Source organism: Bombina bombina, chromosome 6, assembly GCF_027579735.1.
Source record: "Bombina bombina isolate aBomBom1 chromosome 6, aBomBom1.pri, whole genome shotgun sequence".
Lineage (NCBI taxonomy): Eukaryota > Metazoa > Chordata > Amphibia > Anura > Bombinatoridae > Bombina > Bombina bombina.
In genome coordinates, this window is record NC_069504.1 from 626,511,936 (window position 1) to 626,528,734 (window position 16,799).

General features: G+C 38.3%; 1 protein-coding gene across 7 annotated transcripts in view; it reads left to right on the forward strand.

The window, feature by feature from the left end:
- The window catches only part of AKAP13 (A-kinase anchoring protein 13), a 521,925-nt gene that overhangs the window by 252,682 nt on the left and 252,444 nt on the right, over window positions 1-16,799 (forward strand). For all 7 annotated transcript variants that reach the window (XM_053717637.1, XM_053717639.1, XM_053717640.1 and 4 more), the window contains 2 exons: window positions 6,937-7,129; window positions 13,525-16,156. In XM_053717637.1, the coding sequence (XP_053573612.1) occupies window positions 6,937-7,129; window positions 13,525-16,156 (2,825 nt within the window). The remainder of the gene's footprint in view (window positions 1-6,936; window positions 7,130-13,524; window positions 16,157-16,799) is intronic.

Genomic DNA, 16,799 nt, shown 5'->3' on the forward strand with positions numbered 1-16,799 from the left:
GAACTTTTTTTTTTTTTATCGCATTTGGCGGTGAAATGGTGGCATGAAATATACCAAAATGGGCCTAGATCAATACTTTGGGTTGTCTTCTAAAAAATATATATATATACATGTCAAGGGATATTCAGGTATTCCTGACAGATATCAGGGTTCCAAAGTAACTAGCGCTAATTTTGAAAAAAAGTGGTTTGGAAATAGCAAAGTGCTACTTGTATTTATTGCCCCATAAATTGCAAAAAAAGCAATGAACATGTAAACATTGGGTATTTCTAAACTCAGGACAAAATTTAGAAACTATTTAGCATGAGTGTTTTTTGGTGGTTGTAGATGTGTAACAGATTTTGGGGGTCAAAGTTAGAAAAAGTGTGTGTTTCTTCTGTTATGTGTGATCAGTCCACGGGTCATCATTACTTCTGGGATATAACTCCTCCCCAACAGGAAATGCAAGAGGATTCACCCAGCAGAGCTGCATATAGCTCCTCCCCTCTACGTCAGTCCCAGTCATTCTCTTGCACCCAACGACTAGATAGGATGTGTGAGAGGACTATGGTGATTATACTTAGTTTTTATGACTTCAATCAAAAGTTTGTTATTTTACAATAGCACCGGAGCGTGTTATTACTTCTCTGGCAGAGTTTGAGGAAGAATCTACCAGAGTTTTTTACTATGATTTTAACCGGAGTAGTTAAGATCATATTGCTGTTCTCGGCCATCTGAGGGAGGTAAAAGCTTCAGATCAGGGGACAGCGGGCAGATGAATCTGCATTGAGGTATGTAGCAGTTTTTATTTTCTGAATGGAATTGATGAGAAAATCCTGCCATACCGTTATAATGACATGTATGTATACACTTCAGTATTCTGGGGATGGTATTTCACCGGAACTACTCTGTTAAAAGTCACTAATCCTTTTAATAAGTATTTATCATGTTAAACGTTTTTGCTGGAATGTAGAATCGTTTACATTTCTGAGGTACTGAGTGAATAAATATTTGGGCATTATTTTCCACTTGGCAGTTGTTTGGTTTTAATTGTGACAGTTTCGTTTCTCTTCACTGCTGTGTATGAGGGAGGGGCCGTTTTTGGCGCTCTTTGCTACGCATCAAAAAATTCCAGTCAGTTACTCTTATATTTCCTGCATGATCCGGTTCATCTCTGACAGATCTCAGGGGTCTTCAAACTTCTTTGGAGGGAGGTAGATTCTCTCAGCAGAGCTGTGAGAATTTTATATTGACTGTGAATAAAAACGTTGCTCTATAATTTTTATGTCAAATTTAATTATTGTTATTTTACTAATGGGAACAAACCTTTGCTAAAAGTTGTGTTGTTTTAAAGTTTGATGCTATAACTGTTTTTCAGTTCATTGTTTCAACTGTCATTTAATCGTTTAGTACCTCTTTGAGGCACAGTACGTTTTTGCTAAAAAAGATTATAACCAAGTTGCAAGTTTATTGCTAGTGTGTTAAACATGTCTGACTCAGAGGAAGATATCTGTGTCATTTGTTCCAATGCCAAGGTGGAGCCCAATAGAAATTTATGTACTAACTGTATTGATGCTACTTTAAATAAAAGTCAATCTGTACAATTTGAACAAATTTCACCAAACAGCGAGGGGAGAGTTATGCCGACTAACTCGCCTCACGCGGCAGTACCTGCATCTCCCGCCTGGGAGGTGCGTGATATTATGGCGCCTAATACATCTGGGCGGCCATTACAGATAACATTACAAGATATGGCTACTGTTATGACTGAAGTTTTGTCTAAATTACCAGAACTAAGAGGCAAGCGTGATCACTCTGGGGTGAGAACAGAGTGCGCTGACAATACTAGGGCCATGTCTGATACTGCGTCACAGCTTGCAGAGCATGAGGACGGAGAGCTTCATTCTGTAGGTGACGGTTCTGATCCAAACAGATTGGATTCAGATATTTCAAATTTTAAATTTAAATTGGAGAACCTCCGTGTATTACTAGGGGAGGTCTTAGCAGCTCTCAATGATTGTAACACCGTTGCAATACCAGAGAAACTGTGTAGGTTGGATAAATACTTTGCGGTACCGGCGAGTACTGACGTTTTTCCTATACCTAAGAGACTAACTGAAATTGTTACTAAGGAGTGGGATAGACCCGGTGTGCCGTTCTCACCCCCTCCAATATTTAGAAAGATGTTTCCAATAGACACCACCACTCGGGACTTATGGCAAACGGTCCCTAAGGTGGAGGGAGCAGTTTCTACTTTAGCTAAGCGTACCACTATCCCGGTGGAGGATAGCTGTGCTTTTTCAGATCCAATGGATAAAAAATTAGAGGGTTACCTTAAGAAAATGTTTGTTCAACAAGGTTTTATATTGCAACCCCTTGCATGTATCGCGCCGATTACGGCTGCGGCAGCATTTTGGATTGAGTCTCTGGAAGAGAACCTTAGTTCATCTACGCTAGACGACATTACGGACAGGCTTAGAGTCCTTAAACTAGCTAATTCATTCATTTCGGAGGCCGTAGTACATTTAACCAAACTTACGGCTAAGAACTCAGGATTCGCCATACAGGCACGTAGGGCGCTGTGGCTAAAATCCTGGTCAGCTGATGTTACTTCTAAGTCCAAATTACTTAATATACCTTTCAAGGGGCAGTCTTTATTTGGGCCCGGTTTGAAAGAAATTATCGCTGACATTACAGGAGGTAAGGGCCACGCCCTACCTCAAGACAAAGCCAAAGCTAAGGCTAGACAGTCTAATTTTCGTCCCTTTCGGAATTTCAAAACAGGAGCAGCATCAACCTCCACTGCACCAAAACAGGAGGGAGCTGTTGCTCGTTACAGGCAAGGCTGGAAGCCTAACCAGTCCTGGAACAAGAGCAAGCAGGCCAGGAAACCTGCTGCTGCCCCAAAGACAGCATGAACCGAGAGCCCCCGATCCGGGACCGGATCTAGTGGGGGGCAGACTTTCTCTCTTCGCCCAGGCCTGGGCAAGAGATGTTCAGGATCCCTGGGCGCTAGAGATCATATCTCAGGGATACCTTCTAGACTTCAAATTATCTCCCCCAAGAGGGAGATTTCATCTGTCAAGATTGTCAACAAACCAGATAAAGAAAGAAGCGTTTCTACGCTGTGTACAAGATCTGTTATTAATGGGAGTGATCCATCCGGTTCCGCGGTCGGAACAAGGACAAGGGTTCTACTCAAACCTGTTTGTGGTTCCCAAAAAAGAGGGAACTTTCAGGCCAATCTTAGATTTAAAGATTCTAAACAAATTCCTAAGAGTTCCATCGTTCAAAATGGAAACTATTCGGACAATCTTACCCATGATCCAAAAGGGTCAGTACATGACCACAGTGGATTTAAAAGATGCTTACCTTCACATACCGATTCACAAAGATCATCACCGGTATCTAAGGTTTGCCTTCTTAGACAGGCACTACCAGTTTGTAGCTCTCCCATTCGGATTGGCTACGGCTCCAAGAATCTTCACAAAGGTTCTGGGTGCCCTTCTGGCGGTACTAAGACCGCGAGGGATTTCGGTAGCTCCGTACCTAGACGACATTCTAATACAAGCTTCAAGCTTTCAAACTGCCAAGTCTCATACAGAGTTAGTTCTGGCATTTCTAAGGTCGCATGGATGGAAAGTGAACGAAAAGAAGAGTTCTCTTTTTCCTCTCACAAGGGTTCCATTCTTGGGGACTCTTATAGATTCTGTAGAAATGAAGATTTACCTGACAGAAGACAGGTTAACAAAGCTTCAAAATGCATGCCGTGTCCTTCATTCCATTCAACACCCGTCAGTAGCTCAATGCATGGAGGTGATCGGCTTAATGGTAGCGGCAATGGACATAGTACCTTTTGCACGCCTACACCTCAGACCGCTGCAATTGTGCATGCTAAGTCAATGGAATGGGGATTACTCAGATTTGTCCCCTACTCTGAATCTGAATCAAGAGACCAGAAATTCTCTTCTATGGTGGCTTTATCGGCCACACCTGTCCAGGGGGATGCCATTCAGCAGGCCAGACTGGACAATTGTAACAACAGACGCCAGCCTACTAGGTTGGGGCGCTGTCTGGAATTCTCTGAAGGCTCAGGGACTATGGAATCAGGAGGAGAGTCTCCTTCCAATAAACATCCTGGAATTGAGAGCAGTTCTCAATGCCCTTCTGGCTTGGCCCCAATTAACAACTCGGGGGTTCATCAGGTTTCAGTCGGACAACATCACGACTGTAGCTTACATCAACCATCAGGGAGGGACAAGAAGCTCCCTAGCAATGATGGAAGTATCAAAGATAATTCGCTGGGCAGAGTCTCACTCTTGCCACCTGTCAGCAATCCACATCCCGGGAGTGGAGAACTGGGAGGCGGATTTCTTGAGTCGCCAGACTTTTCATCCGGGGGAGTGGGAACTTCATCCGGAGGTCTTTGCCCAAATACTTCGACGTTGGGGCAAACCAGAGATAGATCTCATGGCGTCTCGCCAGAACGCCAAACTTCCTCACTACGGGTCCAGATCCAGGGATCCGGGAGCGGTTCTGATAGATGCTTTGACAGCACCTTGGAACTTCGGGATGGCTTATGTGTTTCCACCCTTCCCGCTGCTTCCTCGATTGATTGCCAAAATCAAACAGGAGAGAGCATCAGTGATTCTAATAGCGCCTGCATGGCCACGCAGGACTTGGTATGCAGATCTAGTGGACATGTCATCCTGTCCGCCTTGGTCTCTACCTCTAAGACAGGACCTTCTGATACAGGGTCCATTCAAACATCAAAATCTAACTTCTCTGAAGCTGACTGCTTGGAAATTGAACGCTTGATTTTATCAAAACGTGGTTTTTCTGAGTCGGTTATTGATACCCTGATACAGGCTAGGAAGCCTGTCACCAGAAGGATTTACCATAAAATATGGCGTAAATACCTATACTGGTGCGAATCCAAAGGTTACTCCTGGAGTAAGGTTAGGATCGCTAGGATATTGTCTTTTCTACAAGAAGGTTTAGAAAAGGGTTTATCAGCTAGTTCATTAAAGGGACAGATTTCAGCTCTGTCCATCTTGTTACACAGGCGTCTGTCAGAAAATCCAGACGTCCAGGCCTTTTGTCAGGCTTTAGTTAGAATCAAACCTGTGTTTAAAGCTGTTGCTCCGCCATGGAGTTTAAACTTAGTTCTTAACGTTTTACAGGGTGTTCCGTTTGAACCCCTTCATTCCATTGATATAAAATTGTTATCTTGGAAAGTTCTGTTTTTAATGGCTATTTCCTCGGCTCGAAGAGTCTCTGAGTTATCAGCCTTACATTGTGATTCTCCTTATCTGATTTTTCACTCAGACAAGGTAGTTCTGCGTACTAAACCTGGGTTCTTACCTAAGGTAGTCACTAACAGGAATATCAATCAAGAGATTGTTGTTCCATCCTTGTGTCCAAATCCTTCTTCAAAGAAGGAACGTCTTCTACACAATCTGGATGTAGTTCGTGCCCTCAAGTTCTACTTGCAGGCAACTAAAGATTTTCGCCAAACTTCTTCCCTGTTTGTCGTTTAATCTGGACAGAGGAGAGGTCAAAAAGCTTCTGCTACCTCTCTCTCCTTTTGGCTTCGTAGCATAATACGTTTAGCCTATGAGACTGCTGGACAGCAGCCTCCTGAAAGAATTACAGCTCACTCCACTAGAGCTGTGGCTTCCACTTGGGCCTTTAAGAATGAGGCCTCTGTTGAACAGATTTGCAAGGCTGCAACTTGGTCTTCGCTTCATACTTTTTCCAAATTTTACAAATTTGACACTTTTGCTTCTTCGGAGGCTATTTTTGGGAGAAAGGTTCTTCAGGCAGTGGTTCCTTCTGTATAATGAGCCTGCCTATCCCTCCCGTCATCCGTGTACTTTTGCTTTGGTATTGGTATCCCAGAAGTAATGATGACCCGTGGACTGATCACACATAACAGAAGAAAACATAATTTATGCTTACCTGATAAATTCCTTTCTTCTGTTGTGTGATCAGTCCACGGCCCGCCCTGTTTTAAGGCAGGTAAATATCTTTTAAATTATACTTCAGTCACCACTTCACCCTTGGTTACTCCTTTCTCGTTGATTCTTGGTCGAATGACTGGGACTGACGTAGAGGGGAGGAGCTATATGCAGCTCTGCTGGGTGAATCCTCTTGCATTTCCTGTTGGGGAGGAGTTATATCCCAGAAGTAATGATGACCCGTGGACTGATCACACAACAGAAGAAAGGAATTTATCAGGTAAGCATAAATTATGTTTTTTCCATTTTTTCCTCATATTTATCATTTTTTTTTAGTAAATTATAAGATATGATGAAAATAATGGTATCTTTAGAAAGTCCATTTAATGACGAGAAAAACGGTATATAATATGTGTGGGTACAGTAAACAAGTAAGAGGAAAATTACAGCTAAACACAAACACTGCAGAAATGTAAAAATAGCCATTGTCATTAAGGGTAAGAAAATTGAAAAATGGTCCGGTCATTAAGGGGTTAATGAGAAAAAATAATCATGAAACATGCTTCAAATTATTTTATATTCTCTTTCTTTAGATTGTCCTTTTGTTCTTTTTCTGCCCTATTAGCTTTAATACTTAGAAACACTTTCAACTATCACATTTGAATATCATTTCCATTGGACTTGTATTTTATTTATTTATTTATTTATTTTGCAAACACTTATTTCAAACTTTCAGCAAACATTTTGTCATCTGTATAGAACAAATGCGACCAACATTTGTTGTTAATGAATGTGCCGAAACATTTGCCAGTACAGATCACCCGAGCACACACGATTAAGCTATGTAGGAGCAGCAATGTCCTCAAATCTTTAGGCATTAATGGTGCATAAGCATTATGCAATGGCATAGAATAGTAAACTTTGATGCAATTAAAAATTGACATGGTTCTCTTACTTTTTGCTATTTTTCTTTTTTCTTTTATTCTTCTTTTTTAAGGCCTGAAAGAGAAAGTTCAGATCCTTTGGATAAAGATTCTCACACCGAGAATAATGGAGACTCCTGTTTGAAACACCACTGTGAATTAAATGTTTACACATTAACCACAAAATTACAAATGGATGCGAAGGCGACAATGGAAAAAAGCATCGATGAATTAAACAAGTACATGGAAAATCATTCTCATTGCCAGGTGAGTCAAGAATGATAGTCACAAGTAGATATTACTGTTCATTAGATCGTGTACTGATGGCCTTGAGGGCATGTGTGGCACTTGAAGGTTTCTCATGTGGCCATATCATTTACTCTAGAGGACATAGGGTCCTTTTGCACCTCTATAACTTACAGGTGTAATATGTTTCCACCTTAAAAAACACCAGTATTCACTTAAACTATACTTTTTGTTCCCCTCCCCCTTAGCAAACACACACAATAGATAGTAAAGAGGTTTCAATTCCAGCATAGTTTGTAATGGAATTGTGTAGGTTATTTGGAAATTCAGCCCATGGAGAGAATGTTATCTGCATATTACTATCTTACCGCCTTATTATTAACACAGAAATGCTAGGTTTATAAAAATTATAGGATAGTGAGATTAAACACTGGCATATATGATGCCACTATGTGAGTAAAAGAGCCAGTGCAGTGTTGGCCATTGCCCCAGACGTAGGTCCTATATTGCATTATCAATCCACATAAAATATGAACAAGCCTGATGTACCCTGTGGCATATCAATTTCTAAAAAAGGAGGAAAATAAAATTAGAAGAATGTATTTAATATATATATCTATATCATCCAAAAGAGATATGCACTCACTCCCCTTTCATCAATTAATTGCCCAGGTGACTCCTCAAATCAGGATATGCAGTGGAAGAAGTGGAAGGGCACTCACAGGTCTTATCCAAAAATATTTATTTTTATTTATGTATTTCACAACATAGCAAAGTTGATGTTTCGGCTGTTCTAGACAGCCTTTTCAAAGACAATCTTACTGTTTAAAACATAATGGCTGAAAATGTCATGATTCAGGATAAAAGTACAGCCGAAACGTCAACTTTGCTATGTTGTGAAATACATAAATAAAAAGAAATATTTTTGGATAAGACCTGTGAGTGCCCTCCCACTTCTTCCACGTCCAGGGAGATTAGCTACAGTGCCATGGGCTGTAAACTTCTTGACAGTGTTGCGCACAGTGGACACAGGAACATTAAGATCTCTGGAGATGGACTTGTAACCTTGAGATTGTCCATGTTTTTCCACAATTGTTCTCAAATCCTCAGACCATTTTTTCTGCACTTTCTCTTCTCCATGCTCAGTGTGGCACACAGAGACAAACAACAGAAAGGTTGTAATTTTTTCACCATTTTAACTGGTTGCCGGTGGGATTTCTATATTGTCAGCACCTGTTAATTGATGCAGGTGAGTTTAATTACAAATTACAGGAGCATCACAAACTTGGAATGCAGTTATTTCTTACAATTTTGAGAAGGTGCCAATAATTTTGTCTAGGCCATTTTTGCAGTATTGCGTGGAATGTGTCAGATTTGGCTTTTTTTCTCCACTTTTTTGTGTCATACCAATACAAACAAAAGAAATAAACATGAGAGTGCCTAAACATTTGTAATTGCAACAATTTTCTGGGCAAAGTGGTGCATTATCTGACAGAAATGCAGGGGTGCCAATATTTTGGGCTATGACTGTACACGCACACACTGCACTAAATATATTTTGTGAGTCATAAAGTAAACCTGTTCATGCTACATGTTATCTTCTTACTGATATGGGGAATTATTTCTGCCAATGGTCTTGATGTGCACGCTCTGTAGTGATTTTGGTATGTAATGCAGAGATGGTTTATTTAGCTTGTTGGTACAGAATGACCTTCACAACGCTTTATACTTCAGTAATTTTCTATATAGGTTGTCAGTAACATTTTTATACTCTTTGATTAGTAGTTAGGGAGTAGCCGTGTTAGTTAGCCCAGTGATTCAGATGCCTAAATAACAAGTATTGTTGTAAATAGATTCCTCAGATATGAAAGTGGTGGCATGTAATATATATTGAAATACAGCTTATAAAGAACAGAAAGTTACAGTCACTGTTCTGTTTCTAATGTGTTTGATCATTTGCTTCTTAAAATGGCTGTGTTCAGGATCTTCCATAGTCATGATAATTGAAATAAAGAGCACATTCCCTGTGTACCAGCATTAGGTTAAATAAACTTGAGATCAGACAAATGTGATGTGCAACATGTATGTGACTGATGCTAGTAGATTATATAGAAATTATCATCATATGAAGTTAATACAGCTCCATCCTAGACTTGGCTATAGCTTCCCACTCTGCAGTGTTTGAAAGGGGCTCTATGTTCCAGAACAAGTGGTACTTGTTTACTTCTGAACTTTCAGTGAGAACAACATCTTCACTGTTTGGTGTCCTATAGAATGATATCCTGCCTCTTTTATTTTTTACTCTGCTCATGTAGAAAGCCTGATTGTGGAAGTTGCTATATAGTTCAGATAAGTAGGTCAAATAATAAAATGTCATTTGTTTTACATTTTAAGGCCCATTTTAATATTATTGAGTAGATTAGACATTGCTGTTACATGTACATTTATCAGTCAAGCACAGGAATTTGTGTTCTTGCATTTGCCTTCTGATCATTGCGTGTCATCTATTTACAAATGTATGACCATTTATTGATGTTAGTTATAATATGCCTTTCAATAATCAATAAATAATGTCAAGCACAGTATGTTATTTTGTACTAGAAATTGGCTCTGGCATTCAGTGGTTGTTTACGGCTGTCTATGGGATTAAATTAAAGGGACATAAAAGTGCAAAAAAAAAAGTGCTTTAGTGCATTTTAATTGTTACACACACACACACACACACACACACACACACATACATACATACATACATATATATATATATATATATATCCTAATAATATTTACTTGTTGCAGATAAGGGTGCATTGCGTAGATGTTTTTGCCTGTCGGTGGACTCACTACAAAAAAGTTTTACAAAACTGGCCTTAAACTTAGCTATCATATATGAGTCATCTTTCATCTTTTGTCCTCCTCTCAGTCACCTTGATGCAGAATATACACTCATATGCCTAGAACAAAATATATTGGTTGTTGGCCTGTGTGTAAGACTGCTCCCTAGGTAGGAGTCTCATATGAATGCTGAATAAAATTGAAGTATCTGAGCATCATGGGAAATGTAGTTCCAAAACCTCTGGAGGGCCAAGTTTGATCACCCCTCTGGATCATTAAATTTGATTTCGACTTTCATGACTTAAAAAGTTGTCAGTATTAAAAACATACACAGTTATAAACAGAGGTTCTCATAGATCAGCAGTTTAATATATTTACACACAAGTTTATTGATCATCATATGCAAGCTACATTCATTTTAAAAGGGCAGTAAAGTCAAAATGAAACAATCATGATTGAGATAAAGCGTGCAATTTTAAACAGATTTCCTTTTTACTTTTATTATCAACATTTCTTTGTTCTTTTTGTATCTTTTATTAGTTAGTACTAGGTAGACTGATAGGAGCTTAGGACCGTGCATGTGTCTTTAGCACTCTATCACCGCATTGTTTGCTACTATGTATATCAAAGCCACACACATTGTTGCATACACTGCTGCCATATGGCAGAATACATGTGCACGCTCCTAAGATCCACCTAGGTTTAGTCTTTAATAAAGGATACCAAGAGAACTAAGCAAAAATTGATAATAGAAATGAATTGGAAAGTTATTTAAAATATGTTCTATACAATCCATTCATGTTTCAATTTGACTTTACTGTACTTTTGAATTATTTTGAGTCATGTCTTTCATTGTCTATGGAGCACATTTGTTGAATCATGATTTAGACAATGTGATTTCGGGTATATTTCGGTCTTAAATTGATTAATTATACATAGTTTAAAATCGCAATCTATTTTTATTTTTTATTTTTCTAAATATTCCTGTAATTTGATTCTGAGAATTGAGGATTTTTCTTACCCCCCAAAAGTGGAAGTACATGTAACAGATTTCACACGTCTAACTGCTACATTGCACATAGTGATTGTTTGATCAGTGCAGTTGTTTATTTTCCTATTTGGGCTATGCACAAGATATGAGGTATTTAAAAGGACATACATTGTAAATCAATGAACACAAACAATATTAAAACTTTAATGCATTTAAAATATTTTGTTTGCAAGGTATTGTTTATTTACTGATATATTATATGCATACAAAAATGAGTAGTACATCTCCTTAACTGAATTAAATGACTCATGTTTCATCACTTTGATTATAACAGCTGTGCCAAAGCACACAAATCCTAAAATTTGAGCATTAGTGGCCGCTAGACTTAGTTGAGTACAGTAAAAGTTAGTTGATTCCTAAAAATAGAAGTCATCCACATAGAATATCCTGTCTTTCACTTTAGAATTGTTTTTTATTTTTTTTGACGGACAGATTTATACAGGGATTATTGTTAAATAGGTACTGGTTTTATACTGTCTATTGCATGCAGTGATAATGTCATGTCAACATTTATTTAGACTGTAGTATTGTAAACTGGTTTCATGTGACATTGCACATTTGTGAATAGTCACAAATAGTAGTCATTGCCCTGAGTTTCCTTTAATTATGCTTTACAGACAGTTAGATCCTGATAATAAAAGATTCTCCTGCTTGGAGAGAAATTGTAGTGCAGACTTCACAGGGGCTGAACTCACTGAATGCTCAAAGAAAAAGGGCAGAACTCTCCAGCACTTCAAGATCTGTCGTTTCTGTATCTGAAGGAGAGACAAACTCAGTGCAAATTAGCACTGCATGATATGACAGTTTTATTACACTTACACTTTGTGCTTTGTATTTTATATTACTTTAACGTCAGATTGGGTCCTTTCAATATTTTATACAAGCTGATCTTTTCTCGCCAGCTGTGTATGCAGGTGAAGGTTGTTCAAAATTCACAATACACTCATTTAATTGACAGAAACTTTATATACTAAACTATAGGCAAAAACAAGTTGTAGTGAAAACATTTCAGTTTAATTTGTAATTGATGCAAACTTAACCTTTAAATCAGCCCCATGTGTTTTCCAGTTTTTTTCTACTTCCCTGTGAAATTCTGTATCCCAGAGAGCTTTATTACTTTTTATGGAAGGCATCTCTCATCTCTCTGGGACTTCCAGGTTCCACCATTTTTTTTATAGAATTCAGTAGGTTCAGCTCCTGTGAAGTCTGTACTATACTTTCTCTCCAGACTAGAGAATCTTTGCTTATCAGGCCCATAGACGGTAAGGAAGCCCTCTAAAAAACTGAAGCGTTTAGCTTTTCATATTTATTTTAAAAGAAGAAATAAAAAGTTCAATGTAATTTGTATAAGAAACACATAAATCAACAAAGTATTAACCTAATTTGTTAAAGTTTTACAGAAAATGTGAAAGCATAATCAAAATGTATACAATCTGAATCCTAAATAAACAGCTGTAAATGAAATAAAATGCAAAACAGAAAGTGCAAAGTTTAAATATAATAAAAGTTCATCGGAAGTGTAAAGTGATATAAGATAGAAAGCAGAAAGTATAAATACAGCAGAACTGTCATGTCAAGCAGTGTTATATTGCTCTGGGCTTGTCTCTCCATCACATACAGAAATGCAGGGAATGCCCCTTGTAGAAGCAAAGCAAAATCTGCCTTTTAAGAATTTCACTAGGGGTCTTGAAGTGCTGGATGATCATTTTATATCATCTCACCTGAGCGGTGAGGTTTAGATCATTAAGCCCTTAGAGAGCTTTTCCAAAATGAACATTTTAATACTAAAGTTTTATTTAGTTTTACAGTAGTAACATTAACAGTTACCTCCTGAAATTTTCTTAAATGTTTACTTTGTGAATAACCAAGAATAGGTTGCATCAGCTGTTTCATTTCTTCTTATATTAACAATTAAATACAGAAAGTCCTTTCAAATTGAAACTATTTTAAAAAAAAGTGTAGAGTAGCAAGCAGCTCCCCCTGCAGACCTAAAGGAACATTAAAATCAAAATTAAACTAATGGTTCAATTTTAAAAACACTTTCTAGTTAACTTATGTTCTCAAATTTACTTTTTGTTTTAATATTTTAGTAAAAAGAGTTCCTAGGTTGGCTCAGGAACAGCAAAGCACTACTGGGAGCTAGCTGGTGATTTGGTGGCTACATAAAAATGCCTATTGCCATTGACTCACCACATGCCTTTAGCTAGCTGCCAGTAGTAATTTGCTCCTCTGGGTCCAACTTTAACTATGTATTTACCCCCTTTGCAATAATAAAATGCTTTAGCACATTATATCATTTTTTTTTCACTTGTGTCCTTTTAGTGCCCTTTTTCTTTTTAAACATCAATAATGGAAAAAATATGTGCTAATTTATAAATTTTGCAGATTGATTGTTAAATTTATATATCAGTGAGATAAAATAATTTTAGAGTAATTTAGAAATCTATATTTATATAGTTGGATTTGTTAATTATGTTGTACATTATGTTGATGTTGTACCTCTCATCTTTTTGTTTGTTTTGTCTTGCAGCCATCATTGAAAGGGACAGATGATTTAGATTACTTCTGCAGTGAAAAAGATACAAGGCTAACTCTAGTAGAGAAAGATTCCAAGAACTGTAAAGAGATGGAGTCATTGGAAGTGTTAAGTGAGAAGGATTGTGAAGCTAAAACTGTGCAGGAGCACTGCATTGAATTTAGAGATGAGGTGGAAACTGTGGGTGGGGATGTTACAGTGCTTTCCTCTGAAAGTAAAAAAATAGATCTAAAAACTAAAGAGGAAGAGGAGGGTCTTGCGCGGATTGTAGAAGCGGAGAATGTGTCAGCTAGTAACGATCACATACAAAGCTATTCCACCGAGGTACACAGTGCTGTACACCTTCTGTCCGGTGGAAATCCAAATGAGGAAACTGAAATGACATCAACTGGAATTGTTTTGGATCAAGAATGTCTGTGTGAGAGAGATAATACTAATCAGGAAATGATAACCACTAAGGAGAGAACAACTCCTCCAGATACAGCAGTTGCGGAAGCTATAAAGAAAACAAGTGATCTCACCAAAGACATTAGTGTGAACATGGGGCAGTCTTTGTCTGGCTACTGTGCCAGTAATGCAAACGCTATTGTATTAGAAGACTGTGAGGAGAGAAGTGAACAGGAAACTGGGAAGCTGGAAGCACTGGAAAAACTGTTTGAAAACTCAGATAATACATCTGTAGATAAATGTAGCACTATTGAGGAACTGAGTCCATGTCTTCAGGAACAGCAAGGCATTGTGGTATCATTGCAAACAATAGGTTCCCCACTGGCAAATCATTCTGACTGCAATAGAATGTCTTCAGCTAATGGGGGAAACTCACAAGTGGAATCTTTGCACATCCTTTCTGAACATCTAAACCCAATTTCTGAAAATGAAAATCCTAGTATAGGAGCAAGTGATGATAAACAATTGCAGTTATTAAAAGAAAATCATCCCCCAAATTCACTGACTTGTGAAACTATGCTTGAGGAGATAATCAATGCTATTTGCACAGAGCTCACAGCTGAGGATAATACTGCTACTTCTAAAGATCACACTGATATGCTGAAAAGCAGTAATGGTAATCTGCCACAAGGAGAAGCTGTGGAGACTAAAGTAGAATTCTGTCATTTTCAGCATGCAGATATGGCAGAAGTACCTGCTGAAGACGGAAGCAAAGATAATCTGGCAAACACTGAAACGTCAGGTACAAGTTGCTCAGAAAATGCTTTATTCCAGAAAACAGACCTGTGTTACAGTGAAATACAGCAGGTAGCAAATGAGGTGCATGATGGGGAAGCAGTGCTTGTGCCTTCAGCTGCCTGCCATAGTACTGACATAATGTCACACTCACCTCATGAAGGGCATCATGCTCTTATAGAGCAGTATGTAGAATCTTGTGTAGCTGCAGTGCTGCAGGATATAATTAGTAAGTTGGAAAAAGACAGCTCACCTGACTTTACAGATGATAAGCAACAAATGCTGACACTTTATGGTGAAAATATGAAGGTTCCACCTGCTGGACAAACTGCATCACTGCATAATGAGAATGATTTATCTGTGTGTGCTGTAGGCGAATGGAATAAAGTGTCTGACACTCCCTCTCAGTTAAGTAATTATGAATTTGTGCAAAACCAGGAAGTGTCAGCAAAGGATTTCGTGCAGAGTGATGCAAGCTCTGAAATGCAAGAGGCTGCTGTTGCTGCAAGTTGGCAACAAAACAGAGAGCAATCACAGCTCACTGTGTGTGAACAGGGTCAAAGAGACAATGATCTTAAAGGGATGCTCTGTGAAACAGACCACTGTAAAGCTAATGATGATCTCTTGAGTTTGTCACCTGAATTTAAGAGTGAAAGGAATGAAGATGTGGAACACCAACTGCCATTGGAAGATGAAGAAACACATTTTGCTGTAGAAATTGAGAATGGAATTATGGAAGTTAATCAGCCTGAATCAAATATCTCTGAGTGCATAGAAAACAAGTTAGACATCCATGATGGTGCTTCAGAAATAATAAATGCAAATGAAGCTGAAATTACTCCAGTAATAATACTGCCCGACTCCTTGAGTGCAGAGACCAGTATTGTTGCCTGTGGACAGGAGGAGTCTAAAGATTTTGCCAAGGAACCTCCTATTCATTGTGAGAAAAGTGATGAGGAGTCTGAGGTTGTCAAGGTCCCAAGAGCATCTCTTCACCCTATTGCAGAAGAACTGCTTAATGGTGAGTACAGTTCAGGCACCGCATCAGCAAGCAGTAAGAGTGAGGGCAGTTCTTGTTCAAGTGATTCTGAGGTTGAGTTTATTGGTCCCAGTGAAGTAGGAAATGGCACAGCTGAGACAATACTACAATCATTTTCACATCCTGAGGTTTGTGATGTACACGATGTTGAGTTGACTGCTACAGTAAGTTTACCTGAAAGTCCAAATGGATTACTAGAGGCAGAGCATGGGTTAGCTACAGTTACTGAGGTTTTGTCAGACTCATCTACTGATTTTCCTACCACCCTGAAGTATGATGCACTTCTGGATTCTGAGGAATATGGAGTTGGCTCTCTACATAAGGAGGAAGACTCTGGTTTGGATTTATCTGGAAACATGGAGGAAATTGTATGTCCCAGCATGTCTGACACAGAGATTGTCCCAGGTAACATTATTTATTATAATTTGCTTGTTCCCATCTTACAGATTGTTTTATTTATGTATGCATTGCTATGGTAATGTCCCCTTATTAGCCATTCTTCCTGTTTTTTTTTTTTTTTTTTTTTTTTTTAGCTTTAAAAAGACCGGTTTCTGATAATGTTACCAGAGATTCGCAAATCAAAATTGCTTAAGACTCCTTGTGATTTATCTACTAAAATGTGTTTAGCAGCTTAAATAATAAAATGGTGTGAATTCGCCCCTTGGCTATTTAAACAGTTTTGCAATATGCTATGTGGTAATACACACACATTCAGCACATATATAGTTTATCAATCAAAGTCTGTTTCTATGATCTTTTATTCAGTAAAAAGTTTTAAATAAAGATGATTTTAAGGCAGTAGTTGACAGTTACATTTTCATTTTTTAATGCTGATCACTTGGTGAGGTGACATTTTAGCTCTTTTATAGGAGCGGCTGAAAGCTGACACAGTGAGCAGATAATTGTCACTAGCTCTTGCCTCTGGCGTGGCTTGGCAGACTATAGTTTAGAGCAGTGATTTGCAACCTTTTTTTGCCGTGGCACACTTTTTTACATTAAAAAATCCTGTGGCACACCACCATCCCAAAATTTTACAAAATCACACATT